General features: G+C 47.2%; 1 protein-coding gene across 2 annotated transcripts in view; it reads left to right on the top strand.

The window, feature by feature from the left end:
- LOC110520379 (ephrin type-A receptor 3) overlaps window positions 1–17474 on the top strand; it is a 64009-nt gene that overhangs the window by 40110 nt on the left and 6425 nt on the right. For both annotated transcript variants that reach the window (XM_090230719.1, XM_090230720.1), the window contains exons 9-12: window positions 585–794; window positions 6285–6434; window positions 7024–7217; window positions 16952–17110. In XM_090230719.1, coding sequence (XP_090086845.1) covers window positions 585–794; window positions 6285–6434; window positions 7024–7217; window positions 16952–17110 — 713 coding nt within the window. The remainder of the gene's footprint in view (window positions 1–584; window positions 795–6284; window positions 6435–7023; window positions 7218–16951; window positions 17111–17474) is intronic.

Below are 17474 nucleotides of genomic sequence, written 5' to 3'. Positions count from 1 at the left end.
TCCTCTGGCCGAGGAGTGGCCTGGCTTTTATCACTGGGAACTGTCATACCACGCACACACACACACACACACACACACACACACACACACACACACACACACACTACACAGTCATCCCTCTCCTCCACACCACTTTACTGTGCCTCATGTTTGTGTTATGACTATATGACTGTAGCAGCTTTGATCCGACTCAGCCTGTCTCTACCAGGTGGTCTGGGCTTTATATAGTGCCCTAGAAAATACCATCTATTTAGTCAAAGACTCTGGCATGGTATTGTCAGGCCTATTTGGTTGTGGAGATGAGGATTGTACAATTCACATTGAAATGACCAAGTTAATGTCAGAGGTGATTTGAAAGGTTAATGTCATTGGTTTGAATGTTAATATATGAATGTCCCGCTGTATTTTTTTAAACAGAAAGGTCATATTCATTCTGTTTATCAATCCAGTCTCATTTGTTTTAGAGATATGACATTACTCTTGTGATTGATTCTATCTCTGTTTCTCCTACTCTCCTCTCTCTCTCTTTCTCTCCCTTCCCCTTCTCTCTTCAACCCTCTTCCTCCTCTGCCTCCCCCTTACAGAAACACGATGCCCAGTTTACTGGTATCCAGTTGGTGGGCATGCTGCGTGGCATTGCGTCGGGCATGAAGTACCTGTCTGACATGGGCTACGTCCACAGAGACCTGGCCGCCCGCAACATTCTGGTCAACAGCAACCTGGTGTGTAAGGTGTCTGACTTCGGCCTGTCCAGAGTCCTGGAGGACGACCCAGAGGCTGCTTACACCACGCGGGTAAGACATGGTGGTCAGGTTTATCAATGAGGACAGATGGGTTTAATAGTTGTTTTGTCTTAGAGATAGGATAGTATGCACAGCAAATGTGCAAGTGTTAAAATCTCGCTTTAATGTAAAAAGTGAGTGTTACATCTGAGTGTCGATTCTAGTGGGGTTAACAGCAATGAGATTGAAATTGACACCAAATGCATTAAATAGATGAAGTGTTATTTGAATCACAGTGGAATCAACACTGCATGGTGTTGTTACTCGACTGTGATTCCTGTTAACTCTCGGAGTGAAAAAGATGTGAGACGGTCACTAGTGCTTTGTTGCAGGTAGATTTGTACTTTTCAAACACACTTAGGCAGTCACTTGGTATAGGCTTGAGGACTAGAAGTTGTGGAACGCAACAACCGTGTCTCTGTCACTAGCAAATACAGTAATGGGTGGGTATCTCTCACATTCACATGAAAGGAATGCTGGGAAATATGCAAATAAGGATTTACAACCTCCAATGTTAACCCCCCCCCCCAAAAAGAAAATATATAATAATGTGTAATGTAACACTACATCTGTTAATCCCTAACACAAAACAAGTGTAACAGCATCAACTCTAATAAAGTCTTAATTTAAGTTAGAATTTGCAACACCCATGGTGTTAGGGGCCAACACTCTATGGGTGTTAGTTTGTGAACATTTTAAAAAGTGTTAGTTTAACACTATTTCTGTTGGTCACATATAATATCTAAAAATGTGTTAAGTTTTACACTGGGTGTTAATATTCTGATCTCAAATTTGCTGTGTGGGATGGGAGTCTGCCATGTACTGTAAGAACCCCCGTTGTCCATAATTCTGCTGTCTAATAGTGAGTGGACAGGTTTCTGTGGACAGAGAGAATGGTTATCACTGTCAGACAGCTAAGCTGACCGACCTCTGTCTCAGCTTTACACAAAAGGGCATCTCCTCCACACAGCAAATTTGAGATCAGAATGTTTTAACACCCACAGTGCTAAATCTAACCCTTTCTTAGTGTGTATATGTGACCCACCGAAATAGTATTAAACTAACACCAAGTGAGTGCCTTAGTGAATCTTTTTTCATAAAACATATTATTTATGACAATAGATAAAACATTTTAATAATACCATACCTCGACAGCCTAGTTTTTACCCTAACACAGTGGTCTGAAACTCCTGGTTTGCAGGCCACATCGGCAAGTCATATTATGCTGGCTTGCAAAGTGTTATATAATTCTAATCGGAATTCAGCCAGAGTTCCAACATTTGGAACTTTTAATCACCTTCAATCTGCTGTTAGAATGACTGCCAAGGTAGGGAAGATTGATAAATGAGACTACCTAAACCATCTAAACTGGAACAACCATCTCAATAATGAGTTAAATAAGTCGAACCACTTACAGATTGGATTAATTTAGAAAAATGTATGTTATGTATCTTTATGTAGTATAAGATCAATGTATCAATCAATGTTCATGCAGAAACATAGATATTAAACAAACTATTCTAAAAAGCAATCCGCAACAAAGCATGCTGGGAAATATGATGAGGCCCCTGCCATATCTACGTAAATTAACTAAAGTAAAATAACTTTAAACAGTCAAGGAGCAGCAACACCACCACCTTGTTAACACTTCGCCAGGTGGTGTCAATTTCAACCCTGTTAACCCCACTAGAATCAGCACTGTAACACTCACAACACTTTTTACCTCAACACCAAGCTTTTAACACCCACAAATTTGCTGTGTATCTCTCACTCCCTTTATGTTGCTCTATCTCCCCCTCGCCAGCACTCTCTGTGAATACATGCTGTCCATGAGACAAATCACCTCATATGTCACACACACACGTGCACTAACACACACACCGACACACAAACGTCTAGCCTCTCAGCAGTGTGGAGTGGGACAGCCAGCACATAAATAAAATCAGGGTGAGATAACGCCAACATAAATGTTTGTGTTCTCCTGAAGGATCATGGGAAAGGAATGACAAACATAGTAGATAAGTAAAATCAAGAGGGCTTTGTATCCAACCTATCACCATAACAGTGTGTGGTGTGTGTGTGTGTGTGTGTGTGTGTGTGGGGGGGGTCACCTTGTGGCCTGACATTAGTATACAATGCTCTAAAAACTGCTTTAGACCCCCATGTTAAATAAACACTCACCAGCTTTTACTTCACTCCCACAAACTCATGACCTAAAATATGCTAATAGACTTCCCCCAGTGTGTCACTAGTAATAGAGCTGAGTTCTCATCCACTCTACAGTTATGAATCTATCAGACCCAGCAGGCCGTTGTCTCTCCCTCCCTCTTCTGTCAGACCACTATGCTGTTCTGTCAGGCACCCTGTCTGTCTGTTTCTGAGTGGTGTCATACTGTACCTTCATTAGTCCTTGCTCTCCTGAGGATGTTTGATGTACACTCACCAGGGATTCAAGAGACAGAAGTGGATTTATTTATTTGTGTGTTTGTGCTCGAGTGTGTGCGTGCGTGCGTGTGTGCACATCCGTGTGTGGTGTGTGTGTGTGGTCCTGCATGCATGTGTGACATCACTAGGGCCGAACTCCCTGCCATCGAGGACCTCTGTATCAGGCAGTGACAGAGGATGGCCCGAAAAATTGGCCCGAAAAACAGCCATCCAAGCTATAGACCATCCGGTAAACGGTACCGGAGAATCGGCTCTTGGACCAACAGGTCTAAATACCCATAAGACTGCTAAATAGTTAATTAACTGGTTACACAGACTATGCTGACCCTATCTTGCACTGACTTTGTGCACACTCACAAGACTATACACTGAGTATACAAAACATTGGGAAAACTTGCTCTTTCCACAACAGACTGACCAGGTGAATCTAGGTGAACGCTATGATCTCTTATTGATGTCACTTGTTAAATCCACTTCAATCAATGTAGATGAAGGGGAGGAGACAGGTTAAATAAGGATTTTTATGCCTCGAGACAGTTGAGACATGGATTGTGTATGTGTGCCATTCAGAGGGTGAAAGAAAATGTAAGTGCCTTTGAACGGGGGTTTGGTAGTAGGTGCCAGGCTCACTGGTTTGCGTCAAGAACTGCAAAGCTGCTGGGTTTTTCACACTCAACAGTTTCTCGTGTGTATCAAGAATGGTCCACCACCCAAATGACATCCAGACAGCATTGGAGTCAACATGGGCCAGCATCCCTGTGGAACGTTTTCGACACCTTGTAGAGTCCATGCCTCGACGAATTGAGACGGTTGTGAGGGCAAAAGCGGAGGGTGCAACTCAATATTAGGAAGGTGTGCTTAATGTTTTGTATAGCCTAATAAGCAACTAATTCTAAAACACTGAGCAATATTGACATTTTCTAAATTACAAATGACATGATCCTCCGCTGGACTAGATTAAAAAGAATACTGAACCGTCCCTTGAACCGTCCCCATTATCCTCCAGGTAACCATGATGTACATGTTGATCCGTCCCTAATTATTATCTATCCTAATGCCTAGTCACTTTACCCTACCTTTATGTACATATCTACCTCAAATACCTCGTACCCCTGCACATTGATCTGGTACTGGTACTCCCTATATACAGCTTCATTGTTTTGTTAATATTTTTTTTTGTATTATTATTATTGAACTCTGCATCGTTGCGAAGGTCTCGTTGGGAAGGTCTCGTTGGGAAAGTCTCGTTGGTAAAGTCTCGTTGGGAAGGTCTCGTTGGGAAAGTCTCGTTGGGAAGGTCTCGTTGGGAAAGTCTCGTTGGTAAAGTCTCGTTGGGAAGGTCTCGTTGGTAAAGTCTTGTTGGGAAGGTCTCGTTGGTAAAGTCTCATTGGGAAGGTCTCGTTGGGAAAGTCTCGTTGGGAAAGTCTCATTGGGAAGGTCTCGTTGGTAAAGTCTCGTTGGGAAGGTCTCGTTGGTAAAGTCTCGTTGGGAAGGTCTCGTTGGTAAAGTCTCGTTGGGAAGGTCTCGTTGGTAAAGTCTTGTTGGGAAGGTCTCATTGGGAAAGTCTCGTTGGGAAGGTCTCGTTGGTAAAGTCTCGTTGGGAAGGTCTCGTTGGGAACGTCTCGTTGGGAAGGCCTCATTGGTAAAGTCTCGTTGGGAAGGTCTCATTGGTAAAGTCTCGTTGGGAAGGTCTCATTGGTAAAGTCTCGTTGGGAAGGTCTCGTTGGTAAAGTCTCGTTGGGAAGGTCTCGCTGGTAAAGTCTCATTGGGAAGGTCTCGTTGGTAAAGTCTCGTTGGGAAGGTCTCGCTGGTAAAGTCTCGTTGGGAAGGTCTCGTTGGAAAAGTCTTGTTGGGAAAGTCTCGTTGGTAAAGTCTCGTTAGGAAAGTCTCGTTGGGAAGATCTCATTGGGATGGTCTCGTTGGGATGGTCTCGTTGGTAAAGTATCATTGGGAAGGTCTCATTGATAAAGTCTCGTTGGGAAGGTCTCATTGGTAAAGTATCGTTGGGAAGGTCTTGTTGGTAAAGTCTCGTTGGGAAGGTCTTGTTGGTAAAGTCTCGTTGGGAAGGTCTCATTGATAAAGTCTCGTTGGGAAGGTCTTGTTGGTAATGTCTCGTTGGGAAGGTCTTGTTGGTAAAGTCTCGTTGGGAAGGTCTTGTTGGTAAAGTCTCGTTGGGAAGGTCTTGTTGGTAAAGTATCGTTGGGAAAGTCTCGTTGACAAGGGCTCATTGGTAAAGTATCGTTGGGAAGGTCTCATTGATAAAGTCTCGTTGGGAAGGTCTTGTTGGTAAAGTCTCATTGGGAAGGTCTTGTTGGTAAAGTCTCGTTGGGAATGTCTCGTTGAGAAGGTCTCATTGGTAAAGTATCGTTGGTAAAGTCTCGTTGGGAAGGTGTCGTTGGTAAAGTCTCGTTGGGACGGTCTCGTTGGGAAAGTCTACACCCGTTTTATCTCGGCGTATGTGACAAATAAAATTTGATATGATTTGATTTGTGAGGGCAGAAGTGGTTTGTTTTCTGAGGGCTGTGTGTTTAGAGAGAGCTGGCCAGGAGTTGTGTAACTTGGCCAGGAGGTCGTTAGCTTTGGCTCCTCTCCTCTTTTCTTCTCTCTGTGCTTTTCTTTTCCTCTCCTCTGTTGGCATGACGCAGGCTAAGCCTTGAGTAAGTTCAGCAGCCCCCTGAGGGTAGACACCGAGCAGGAGAAACACAGGGTCAGCCTACAGGCCCCCTGTCTACCTCTCTCTCTACCTTTATTCCTCTATCCCCTTTTCCCTCTCCCCCAGGATAAAACAGGGGAGATGGAACAAATGGAACAAGGCCCTGCAGTTCTGGAGGCTGGGGCTAGGACCTAGACCCCTCTCCCATATCTCTTTCCCTCCCTCTTTATATCCATTTTCAGGTCAAACATAACCTAAAGCAAGTCATGAAGTTGGCTAAATGTATTTCTCCTTCTATTTCAGGATACCTTGTCATCCATTGTTACTTGAAACAAATGACGTTATCTGTTCTTCCCCCCCCCCCCCTCTCTCTCTCTCTCTCTCTCTCTCTCTGTCTCTCTCAGGGAGGTAAGATCCCTATCAGGTGGACAGCTCCAGAAGCTATCTCCTACAGGAAGTTCACCTCGGCCAGCGACGCCTGGAGCTACGGCATCGTGCTCTGGGAAGTGATGTCATACGGGGAGCGGCCTTACTGGGAGATGTCCAATCAGGACGTGAGTACACAGCTGTCGCCAAGAAGACCTAATGAACTTCCTGCTGAGAGAGGAAATGATGCGTAGAGTGACCAGGTGGTGGACCGAGCCTGAGGCCTGATGGCCTGGACAAGGAATACAGCTCTAGCACCAGAGTTGACACACACGCACGCACACACACACACCCCACAAAAATGCATCATTGTCACTTGAGCACTAGCGCCCAGAGAGAGAGAGAGAGCAAGAGAGAGAGAGGGAGGGAATTGAGAGGGAGGGCTTCTATTATGAGCAGATGCACAGTCAGCACTTCTGCCAGTACAGTACTGTCTCACTGCCAACTCTCCAACTCCCCTGGACTATAATAACACCTCCATCTCTACCACCCACTGACACACTGTACTACCTCCTCCTATAGACTGTCCTGCTGCACACCTAATTATCTCTCTGGCGCTCTCTCTCCCCCTCCTCTCTCTCCCCCTCTTCTCTCTCTCCCTCTCTATCTCTAACGCTCTCTCTCACGCGCTCTCGCGCTCTCTCTCAAGCTCCCTATCTTTCCCCTTCCTCTCTCCCCCCTCTCTCTCCCTCTCTATTTCTCCCTTTATCCCTCCAGGTTATCAAAGCAGTAGATGAGGGCTACAGACTGCCTCCTCCTATGGACTGTCCTGCTACTCTGTACCAGCTGATGTTGGACTGCTGGCAGAAGGAGAGGAACAACAGACCCAAGTTCGAACAGATCGTCAGCATCCTGGATAAACTCATTCGCAACCCTGGGAGCCTGAAGATCACAGCCAACACCTCACCCAGGTACTATAAACATCTACACATCATGCTCTCAACCCTGACCTCTGACCCGTGAACCTTAACCAAATCCTGGCAACCAACCCATCATCCAGGTACTATACACAGAGACAGGGTTTTATGGGATATCCACCATAAGATCTAAACTTAACAGCTAGCCATACTTTGTTGTTTTAGTGTCAGTCTTTCTCATCCACTCAACCCCCAAACACCTGCCTCTCTAACTTACAGTTGTACCTCTCTGCTCCTCTCCCAATGCACCTGCCCCCCTAAATCACAGCTGCTCCTCTCTGCTCCTCTCCCAAACACCTGCCCCTTTAACTTACAGTTGTACCTCTCTGCTCCTCTCCCAAACACCTGCCCCTCTAACTTACAGTTGTACCTCTCTGCTCCTCTCCCAATGCACCAGCCCCCCTAAATCACAGCTGCTCCTCTCTGCTCATCTCCCAAACACCTGGCTCTTTCCTCCCCTTAACAACTAATCACTGCACCTGACTCATTACCCCTCTCCCACGCACCTGGCTCAATACAGATTGACATCGAACATATTCACTCCCCACGCGTTATATCCACTCCCCACGCGTTATCCAAGGCATTATGGGTCACGGCACATCCTGCTCATTAGTGACAGCAGTGACAGGAAACACTGTCCTCCACCCTGGGACTCGTTTATCCTTCCCTCGCTTTCAGTTTCTCTATCACACGCTTCCCCTTCTGCTGGCCTTCAATATTACTGACGCTGTCTCTACCTCGCCGTCCAGCCAAGGTGCAAGACCTTGGTGGATCTATTAAAGATATAAACCACATTGAATCACATAAGATATCAACCCCATATTATAATAGAGACCTCATAGAAGGTGCTCCTCCACCTCTGTGAATGTCTTAGGACTTGATAGTGGTGTATAGGCCTATAGGGGAGTGTTGTATGTACAGTATTATGGGACAGACCCCTATAGGGGAGAGCATTTATTTAGTATGGGGCAGACCCTTATAGGGGAGATCATTTATTTTGTATGGGACAGACCCCTATAGGGGAGATCATTTATTTTGGATAAGACAGACCCCTACAGGGGAGAGCATTTATTTAGTATGGGGTAGACCCTTATATGGGAGAGCATTTATTTAGTATGGGACAGACCCCTACAGGGGAGAGCATTTATTTAGTATGGGACAGACCCCTACAGGGGAGATCATTTATTTAGTATGGGACAGACCCCTATAGGGGAGATCATTTATTTAGTATGGGACAGACCCCTACAGGGGAGAGCATTTATTTAGTATGGGACAGACCCCTACAGGGGAGAGCATTTATTTAGTATGGGGTAGACCCTTATAGGGGAGAGCATGTATTTAGTATGGGACAGACCCCTACAGGGGAGTGTTGTATGTACAGTATTATGGGACAGACCCCTACAGGGGAGATCATTTATTTTGTACAAGACAGACCCCTATAGGGGAGATCATTTATTTTGGATAAGACAGACCCCTACAGGGGAGATCATTTATTTTGGATAAGACAGACCCCTATAGGGGAGATCATTTATTTTGGATAAGACAGACCCCTATAGGGGAGATCATTTATTTTGGATAAGACAGACCCCTATAGGGGAGATCATTTATTTTGGATAAAACAGACCCCTATAGGGGAGATCATTTATTTTGGATAAGACAGACCCCTATAGGGGAGATCATTTATTTAGTATGGGACAGACCCCTACAGGGGAGAGCATTTATTTAGTATGGGACAGACCCCTACAGGGGAGAGCATTTATTTAGTATGGGGTAGACCCTTATAGGGGAGAGCATTTATTTAGTATGGGACAGACCCCTACAGGGGAGAGCATTTATTTAGTATGGGACAGACCCCTACAGGGGAGATCATTTATTTAGTATGGGACAGACCCCTATAGGGGAGAGCATGTATTTAGTATGGGACAGACCCCTACAGGGGAGAGCATGTATTTAGTATGGGACAGACCCCTACAGGGGAGAGCATGTATTTAGTATGGGACAGACCCCTACAGGGGAGAGCATGTATTTAGTATGGGACAGACCCCTATAGGGGAGAGCATTTATTTAGTATGGGACAGACCCCTACAGGGGAGAGCATTTATTTAGTATGGGGTAGACCCCTATAGGGGAGAGCATTTATTTAGTATGGGACAGACCCCTATAGAAGAGAGCATTTATTTAGTATGGGACAGACCCCTACAGGGGAGAGCATTTATTTAGTATGGGACAGACCCCTACAGGGGAGAGCATTTATTTAGTATGGGACAGACCCCTACAGGGGAGAGCATTTATTTAGTATGGGACAGACCCCTATAGGGGAGAGCAGTATTATCTTTACATTGTTCTCATTATGGACACAAACCTGATTGTATATAGACCCAGTTAGTAGTGACATAGACCACACAGAGGCTGTCATAAACAAACGCTTCCTGTTTCCCGTGTACACAGGACGTTATGATCAGACTCAATCTGACCCTGCGTGATCAGGCCTCTGAGTACGGACATTCAAAAGGGATGCTTGCCCATATTGACCTCAATGCTTCCCACAGTTGTCAGGTGGTGGACCATTCTTGATAAACGCGGTAACCTGTTGAGCGTGAAAAACCCAGCAGTGCTGCAGTTCTTGACTCAAACCGGTGCCCCTAGCGCCTACTACCATACCCCGTTCAAAGGCACTATAAATATTTTGTTTTGTCCATTCACCCTCTGAATCACACCCATACAAAATCTGTGTGTCATTTGTTTTAAGGCTTAGAAATCCTTCTTTAACCTGTCTCCTGCCCTTCATATACACGTATACATTGAAGTGGATTTAACAAATGACATCACGAAGCGATCATAGTGTTCACCTGGATTCACCTGGTCAGTCTGTCATTGAAAGAGCACTCAGTGTATTATCTCCCTCTTTCTCTCCCTACACCTCCTGATATTCCTCCTTTCTCTTACTCTATCCTTTATACATGCTGTACAACATCCCTTATACTCTTTCCCCTGTTTCTTTATACATGCTGTACAACATCCCTAATACTCTGTTTCTTCTTGTTTCCCTCCCTTTGACCACCGTGGGACTGAGGCGCTGCTGTAGCCTGTGTAGACTGGCCTTGGGCGGGCAGAGAGGATGCAGGGAGGAAGGGAGGCTGGAGCTGTAACAGGGGAGAGAGGGAGGGAGGCTGGAGCTGTAACAGGGGAGAGAGGGAGGCTGGAGCTGTAACAGGGGAGAGGGAGGGAGGCTGGAGCTGGAACAGGGGAGAGAGGGAGGGAGCGAGGCTGGAGCTGTAACAGGGGAGAGAGGGAGGGAGGCTGGAGCTGTAACAGGGTAGAGATGGAGGGAGGCTGGAGCTGTAACCGGGGAGAGAGGGAGGCTGGAGCTGGAACAGGGGAGAGAGGGAGAAAGCGAGGCTGGAGCTGTAACAGGGGAGAGAGGGAGGGAGGCTGGAGCTGTAACAGGGGAGAGAGGGAGGGAGGCTGGAGCTGTAACAGGGGAGATGGAGGGAGGCTGGAGCTGGAAAGGGGAGAGGGAGGGAGGCTGGAGCTGTAACAGGGGAGAGAGGGAGGGAGGCTGGAGCTGTAACAGGGGAGAGGGAGGGAGGCTGTAGCTGTAACAGGGGAGAGAGGGAGGGAGCGAGGCTGGAGCTGTAACAGGGGAGAGGGGGAGGGAGGCTGGAGCTGTAACAGGGGAGAGAGGGAGGGAGGCTGGAGCTGTAACAGGGGAGAGCGAGGGAGACTGGAGCTGGAACAGGGGAGAGAGGGAGGGAGGCTGGAGCTGTAACAGGGGAGAGATGGAGGGAGGCTGGAGCTGTAACAGGGGAGAAAGGGAGGGAGACTGGAGCTGGAACAGGGGAGAGAGGGAGGGAGGATGGAGCTGTAACAGGGGAGAGAGGGAGGGAGGCTGGAGCTGTAACAGGGGAGAGAGGGAGGGAGGCTGGAGCTGGAACAGGGGAGAGGGAGGGAGACTGGAGCTGGAACAGGGGAGAGAGGGAGGGAGGCTGGAGCTGTAACAGGGGAGAGAGGGAGGGAGGCTGGAGCTGTAACAGGGGAGAGGGGGAGGGAGGCTGGAGCTGTAACAGGGGAGGGAGGGAGGCTGGAGCTGTAACAGGGGAGAGGGAGGGAGGCTGGAGCTGGAACAGAGGAGAGAGGGAGGGAGGCTGGAGCTTGAACAGGGGAGAGGGAGGGAGGCTGGAGCTGGAACAGGGGAGAGAGGGAGGGAGGCTGGAGCTAGAACAGGGGAGAGGGAGGGAGGCTGGAGCTGGAACAGAGGAGAGAGGGAGGGAGGCTGGAGCTGGAACAGAGGAGAGAGGGAGAGAGGCTGGAGCTGTAACAGGGGAGAGGGAGGGAGGCTGGAGCTGGAACAGGGGAGAGAGGGAGGGAGGCTGGAGCTGGAACAGGGGAGAGAGGGAGGGATGCTGGAGCTGTAACAGGGGAGAGGGAGGGAGGCTGGAGCTGTAACAGGGGAGAGGGAGGGAGGCTGGAGCTGTAACAGGGGAGAGGGAGGGAGGCTGGAGCTGTAACAGGGGAGAGAGAGGGAGGCTGGAGCTGTAACAGGGGAGAGAGGGAGGGAGGCTGGAGCTGTAACAGGGGAGAGAGGGAGAGAGGCTGGAGCTGTAACAGGGGAGAGAGGGAGGGAGGCTGGAGCTGTAACAGGGGAGAGGGAGGGAGGCTGGAGCTGGAACAGGGGAGAGGGAGGGAGGCTGGAGCTGGAACAGGGGAGAGAGGGAGGGAGGCTGGAGCTGGAACATGGGAGAGAGGGAGGGAGGCTGGAGCTGGAACAGGGGATAGAGGGAGGGAGGCTGGAGCTGGAACAGGGAGAGAGGGAGGGAGGCTGGAGCTGGAACAGGGGAGAGAGAGGGAGGCTGGAGCTGTAACAGGGGAGAGGGAGGGAGGCTGGAGCTGGAACAGGGGAGAGGGAGGGAGGCACTGGGTTGGTGGATCAGACTGGTATTATGGAGACGTCGGCGCTCATAACGTTGACTAATGGTTTGTTAAGAAAGTGAAAATGGGTCCCTGGGAGTTTGCATGTAATTTTCCTGATTGGCTTTTAACACTGGGCTGAGCGCAGGGCGAGAGGGGTGGGAGGGGGAGAGACGGAGGACAAGGTAATTTATGAGAGTGTGTGTGTGCGTGTGCGTGCCACTATACCAAAGGAGCAGCTGTGTTCGGCCTCACACACCTAATATGTCTCTGGGCTACCCTGACTAATGGAGATCCCATCCCCCACGGGCCCAGATCAAAGCCGTGGCTAGAGTACGATGTCTGGGGACCTGGGGTGAGAGTTTGAGTCTATGGGGTGAAAGGGAGAGAATCTTAGTGCAGGTGTACCTTAACAGGCCAAGGGCGAGTGTCGAGAGGGCTTGAATACAGGGTGTCCGAGCCGAGTAGGAGAGAAGATATGAGAAGAGCGGGGTTTGGGATTTGGGTTTGATGAGTGTGAGCTTTGAGGGCTATAGAGAGGGGCCTGAGGCCTCATTTATCAACTGTGCTTACATTTCTTACAAAATTCTGGTGTACGTGGTGATTCTATGATTTGCGTGCTCAATGAATTATTGGGATTTATCAAACTGTCGCAGGCAACATGTTTTTTATTGAAAAATCAGAGCCCTTCTGACCTCTACAACCTCTCCTGGAAAACAAAAAAGCCTTAGTTTGCTGTAGAGGTGTGGCAGAATCTTTTCATCATTCGAACATAAATAGCATGTGCCATAGCGAGTGCCAAACACTGGCCGCGCATTCTGCATGTTTGATTGTCTATTCTAAACAATTTAAAAGGACATTTTACAGCCCACACTTCTATGCAAAAGACTTGGTTCATCATTTTTTTCATTTTGTTAGTCAATACATGATTGTGTTTCTATCTCCTGTCTTGGAATAGGCTTAAATACGGTAGGCTACATTATCATGTCGCGCTCCTATCTTACAGCAATACTGCAGCCTAGGCCTACCCACACTGGAGAGGGCAGCCGTAGTCAACAGGCGGACCGAAGTCCGGATCTGGTCCCAGAACGGGGTTAATACTGACCGTGGGTCAGTTGGGCTTTCAATTTATTCCGGTTGAGAGTTGTAATAGTAGAATACACAAGGTGCAATTTCGAAATTTGGCAGTGCATGGGCAGGTTTCCTCTTGTTATGCCATTCACCAAATAATCTTAGAGAACTATTTATAATCTGTCAGAAATGTCCAGTTGATCAAGTAGCCCATGTTATCAAGTTAGGTAAAATAGGCTAAGCAGCTATCTGAATGTTGTAGTTATTTATCATGGCCAGATTATGTGCCCATTGGGGCCTCGACCCCCAGGGGGCCCCATTGGTTTTGTTGACTCCCTCTGGTATCATATGAACACACATAAGACATTGCAAAATGTGTAGGAAATTAGCTTTAAATCTACAAAATGTTCTCTCCGCCCCATAGCATTATGTGTAGAATTGGAGAAAATTTGCTTAAAAACTGCACCATTTTCTTTCCGCCAACAAGAGGGGTGTGAACAGTTTAAGGTCACATGTATCTATCCAGACCTATGCTACCTAGGAAATGTGTGTGACCGGACTTTCTGAAATAGTAGTTGGTTACATAGGTTACATGCTGCTATTTCATTTCCTTGCCAACGGCAAATGCATTAATTTTATCATTAGGTTACGTTTGAATGTTTTTATTAGCGTACCATTATTAGAATTCCCTTGGTGAAACGCCTCCATTTCCCCCCAAATAACAATATTTGCTTGTAATACAATTCTCCAACCACTAGAAGATGTGCGTAAGCAAGGTCTGAGATTTGTGTGGAGATACGCTCACTTTCCCGTCAAGTTCAAATTTGATAAATAACAACCTTTGTGGGAAAAGTGACTTGTGTGCGTATGCACCTTTGGTAAATGAGGCCCCTTGTAAAAGGGAAATGGGGAAAGGTAGGTGTTGAAAAAGGGATGAGCGAAGAGGGGAAAAGGGGAGAGGCAGATGGCCAGATGGAGAGAGGAATGGAGGGGAGGAGGGTGGGGGGTAGACTCTGGGAGAACCCTGCAGAGCCATTTCAGTTCCCCTCACAGTGAGACCTGCATTCCTCTCCTCTCTTCTCCTCCTCTCCTGTCCTCCACCAATCTGCCCAGATGTCAACCTCTCCCCCACTCCCCCGCCTCCTCATCCCCATATCCTTATCTCCTCCTCTTTTTCTCTCCCTCTCTCCCTCTGCTCCTCTGAGAGCCTTAAAAACATGATACTACACAGCAGTGGTCCTTCAGAGGTCAGTGGAAAACAGACAGAGAGAAACCGGAAAGAAAAAGGAGGAGAGATAAAAAGACAGGGACGGTAGAATTTAGCTTTGCATTCTCACCTCCTTGCTTTTTTTCCCATTATATGGAGAATTCTCTATTTTCTCAATCATGCCGTAGGTAATATGATGCTTACACAGGGGTTTAAGATACCAACTCCTCTCCATGACAACTAGCATGTTATTTTTGTCCCCCTCCTTGTCTCTCGTCCCTCGTTCTCTTCCTCTACCGCAGCAGAAAGTAAAGAATTAAACCACCACCAGAATCACACAGAGGGAAGATAAGGTCGTCTATAGTTTACCTCTACACTGACACCATGACAGTTTTGGAGGCAGAGGACAGAACTTTACAGATCGATAGTCTCCTCATACGTGACTGATGGTTTAATCAGGGAGCTGTGTGTGTGTTTGTTTGCCTCGTTCCCTCCCTTCATGCCTCTCTCCTCTCTTATCTCTTCTGCCCGGTTGGCCCTCAGCTGTCAGACAGGCCTCTGATGATCAGGAAGAGATTCAATCACATACAGTCACTTAGCTCTCCTTTTCCTTTGCCACTTCTTTCTCTATCCTCTTCCGCTTGTTCTAGCTCAAACTAGCTCTTGCTGTCCCCATGGTGAGCTGTCTGTCTGGTTGGCTGCTTAGTTGGGTCACTATGTTCCAGACAGACTGTCTCTCTTACTGCTTTGTTTACATCCTTGAGTTAGCCTACTGAAATGAGTCATGGCAAAAAGATGTTCTAGAACCGTCTAGTATCCTTACCTGTCCCATCACACACCGTCACAGAGCCAACACACACACCTCCGCACGACCCACAATGCAAATTCACTCAGCCTTAGTGTGGACTTGACTTCCTGCTATTATGATTTGTTTACACTACTATAAATATATGTCTCTATGGGAATACCAAGCTGGTTTCCTGTCCTGTGTTGGCTTGTATTCCCTAGGCTGTTTGCCTGTGTGTGTGATCAGGTGATATGGTCCCAGTCTGATTTGACACACACATGTACACGCACACATAAACACGGGCACACACTACCGAGTGACGCAGTGGTCTAAGGCACTGCATCTCAGTGCAAGAGGAGTCACTACAGTCCCTGGTTTGAATCCAGGCTGTATCACATCTGGCCGTGATTGGGAGTCCCATTGGGCGGCGCACAATTGGCCCAGCGTCATCTGGGTTTGGCCGGGATAGGCCGTCATTGTAAATAAGAATTTGTTCTTAACTGACTTGCCTAGTTAAAAAAAGAAATAACCATTCTGAATGGCTCTGACACAACACCCATCATTGTTGAGTATGAGTCAGGGTTGTTGTTGATGAGGCCTGAGTTGGTCTGACCTGCCCTGACCCTGCCTCATAGGGAGGTGGACTTGTTGATTTGGATGTTGATCGGATATGACTATAGCAACAGCTGCTGTGCCTGGTGTCCACTAAACAAAATACAAAACAACATAAGGTTATTGGCTCAGGACATGTGGGGAGTGTCTCCTGGTCTGGTTTTGGTTTAACAGACGTTTGTCTGTCTATCTGGCCGGCCGGCTGGCCAGAGTGAACATGGTCAGGGTTATGGACAGACTCACAGACAGTCCTCTCTACCTGACTCTTCATCTACAGATCTTAATTTGACCAGTTTCTCTCAGCCTTGAAATGCTATTCGTACTGTAAATGATTGTCAATGGAACAGCATGAATTGTGATTTGATTTAATTATGTTATTCAGTTTATAATCTGATTAAGGTTGCACTATTGAGAATTCTAGTATTTTTAAGATAAAATATGAATGTAATTATATGAGCATTTATGCTTGTTTTGTTATATAATCATATTGTTAAGAGATTTCACTTCTAAAACATAAATATAGAATCTACACTGTATGGTTTTCATTTGACTTAAAGCCCGCCCAACATACATGTTTGGAGCTATATTGACTTAATTCCCTAGAAACAGTGAAAACAGTCATATTGGAAAATCATCAGACTAGTCTGTATGATAAAGTTAACATTACATTGTGTGTGTGGCTTTCCTTCCACTTGGGAGAGCTTATCCATAACGCACAGCAACGGAACGGGTTTGTGGGTAGTTCCTTCTCTCCACAGGTATTTCCTGATGGGGAGACCTGTGGTGCGTGTGTGTGTGTATGTGTGTGTGTGTGTGTGTGTGTGTGTGTGTGCATGGGGAAATGTGATTTACAGCCTTTTGTTTTCGCTCTGTGCAGCATGTTATTTTATACTCTTGTTTTCTGGATAATAACCTTTACTCTGGGCAGGCAGACAGAGATGTCTGCTGAGAGGAGGGAGAGAGGAAGTAGGGATGGTATTATTTATGTTCCAAGGCTGACCCGCTCTCTGTGGGGACTGTACTGTGTCCCATGTCACCCCACTCATCACGAGTAGTTCAGGCATGGCCACTGTTCCAACGGTTAACCATCCATATCCCCCCCCCTCTCCCTCTCCCTCTCCCCTGCTTCCCCCCCTCTCCCAGGCCAGCCAACCTGCTCCTGGACAGGAGTAGTTCCGAGGTGGTTCAGTCATTGGGAACAATGGGGGATTGGCTGGACAACGTGAGGACTCTGCCCTGTAAGGAGGCCTTCTCTGGGGTCAGCTACAGCTCCTGTGACACCCTGCCCAAGACCTCCGCAGAGTAAGACTGCTTCTTATGACGCTCTGTAGTAACACTCATACTCACACTTACAGGGCTCACTGAACACTTGCTGACGAACCAATGGTCAATTTGAATTTCAGTTTTTTTGGCTTGTCCAACAAGCAAACAAAATGTAAGTTGTTGTGTAACATGATTTATGTTTGTATTTGAACGTGATCTAATATTTGAAGAGATATGGAAATGCCAAGACATTTTTGTGTCTTGAGTGCAACAGGCTTAAAACATGACTTTTCCCTGAGAAAGTCTCTCATGCCACAGCAACCCAGATTTAATACACCTCACACGCACCCCACCCCCACTGAGATGCCATCATGTTTACAATCTGCTCCCATTACTTGGAGGC

This window comes from Oncorhynchus mykiss, chromosome 3, assembly GCF_057628025.1.
Source record: "Oncorhynchus mykiss isolate SJ-2025 chromosome 3, ASM5762802v1, whole genome shotgun sequence".
In the NCBI taxonomy this organism is placed as follows: Eukaryota; Metazoa; Chordata; class Actinopteri; order Salmoniformes; family Salmonidae; genus Oncorhynchus; species Oncorhynchus mykiss.
Note: the sequence above shows the minus strand (reverse complement) of the source record. Positions and strands in the feature narration are given on the sequence as shown.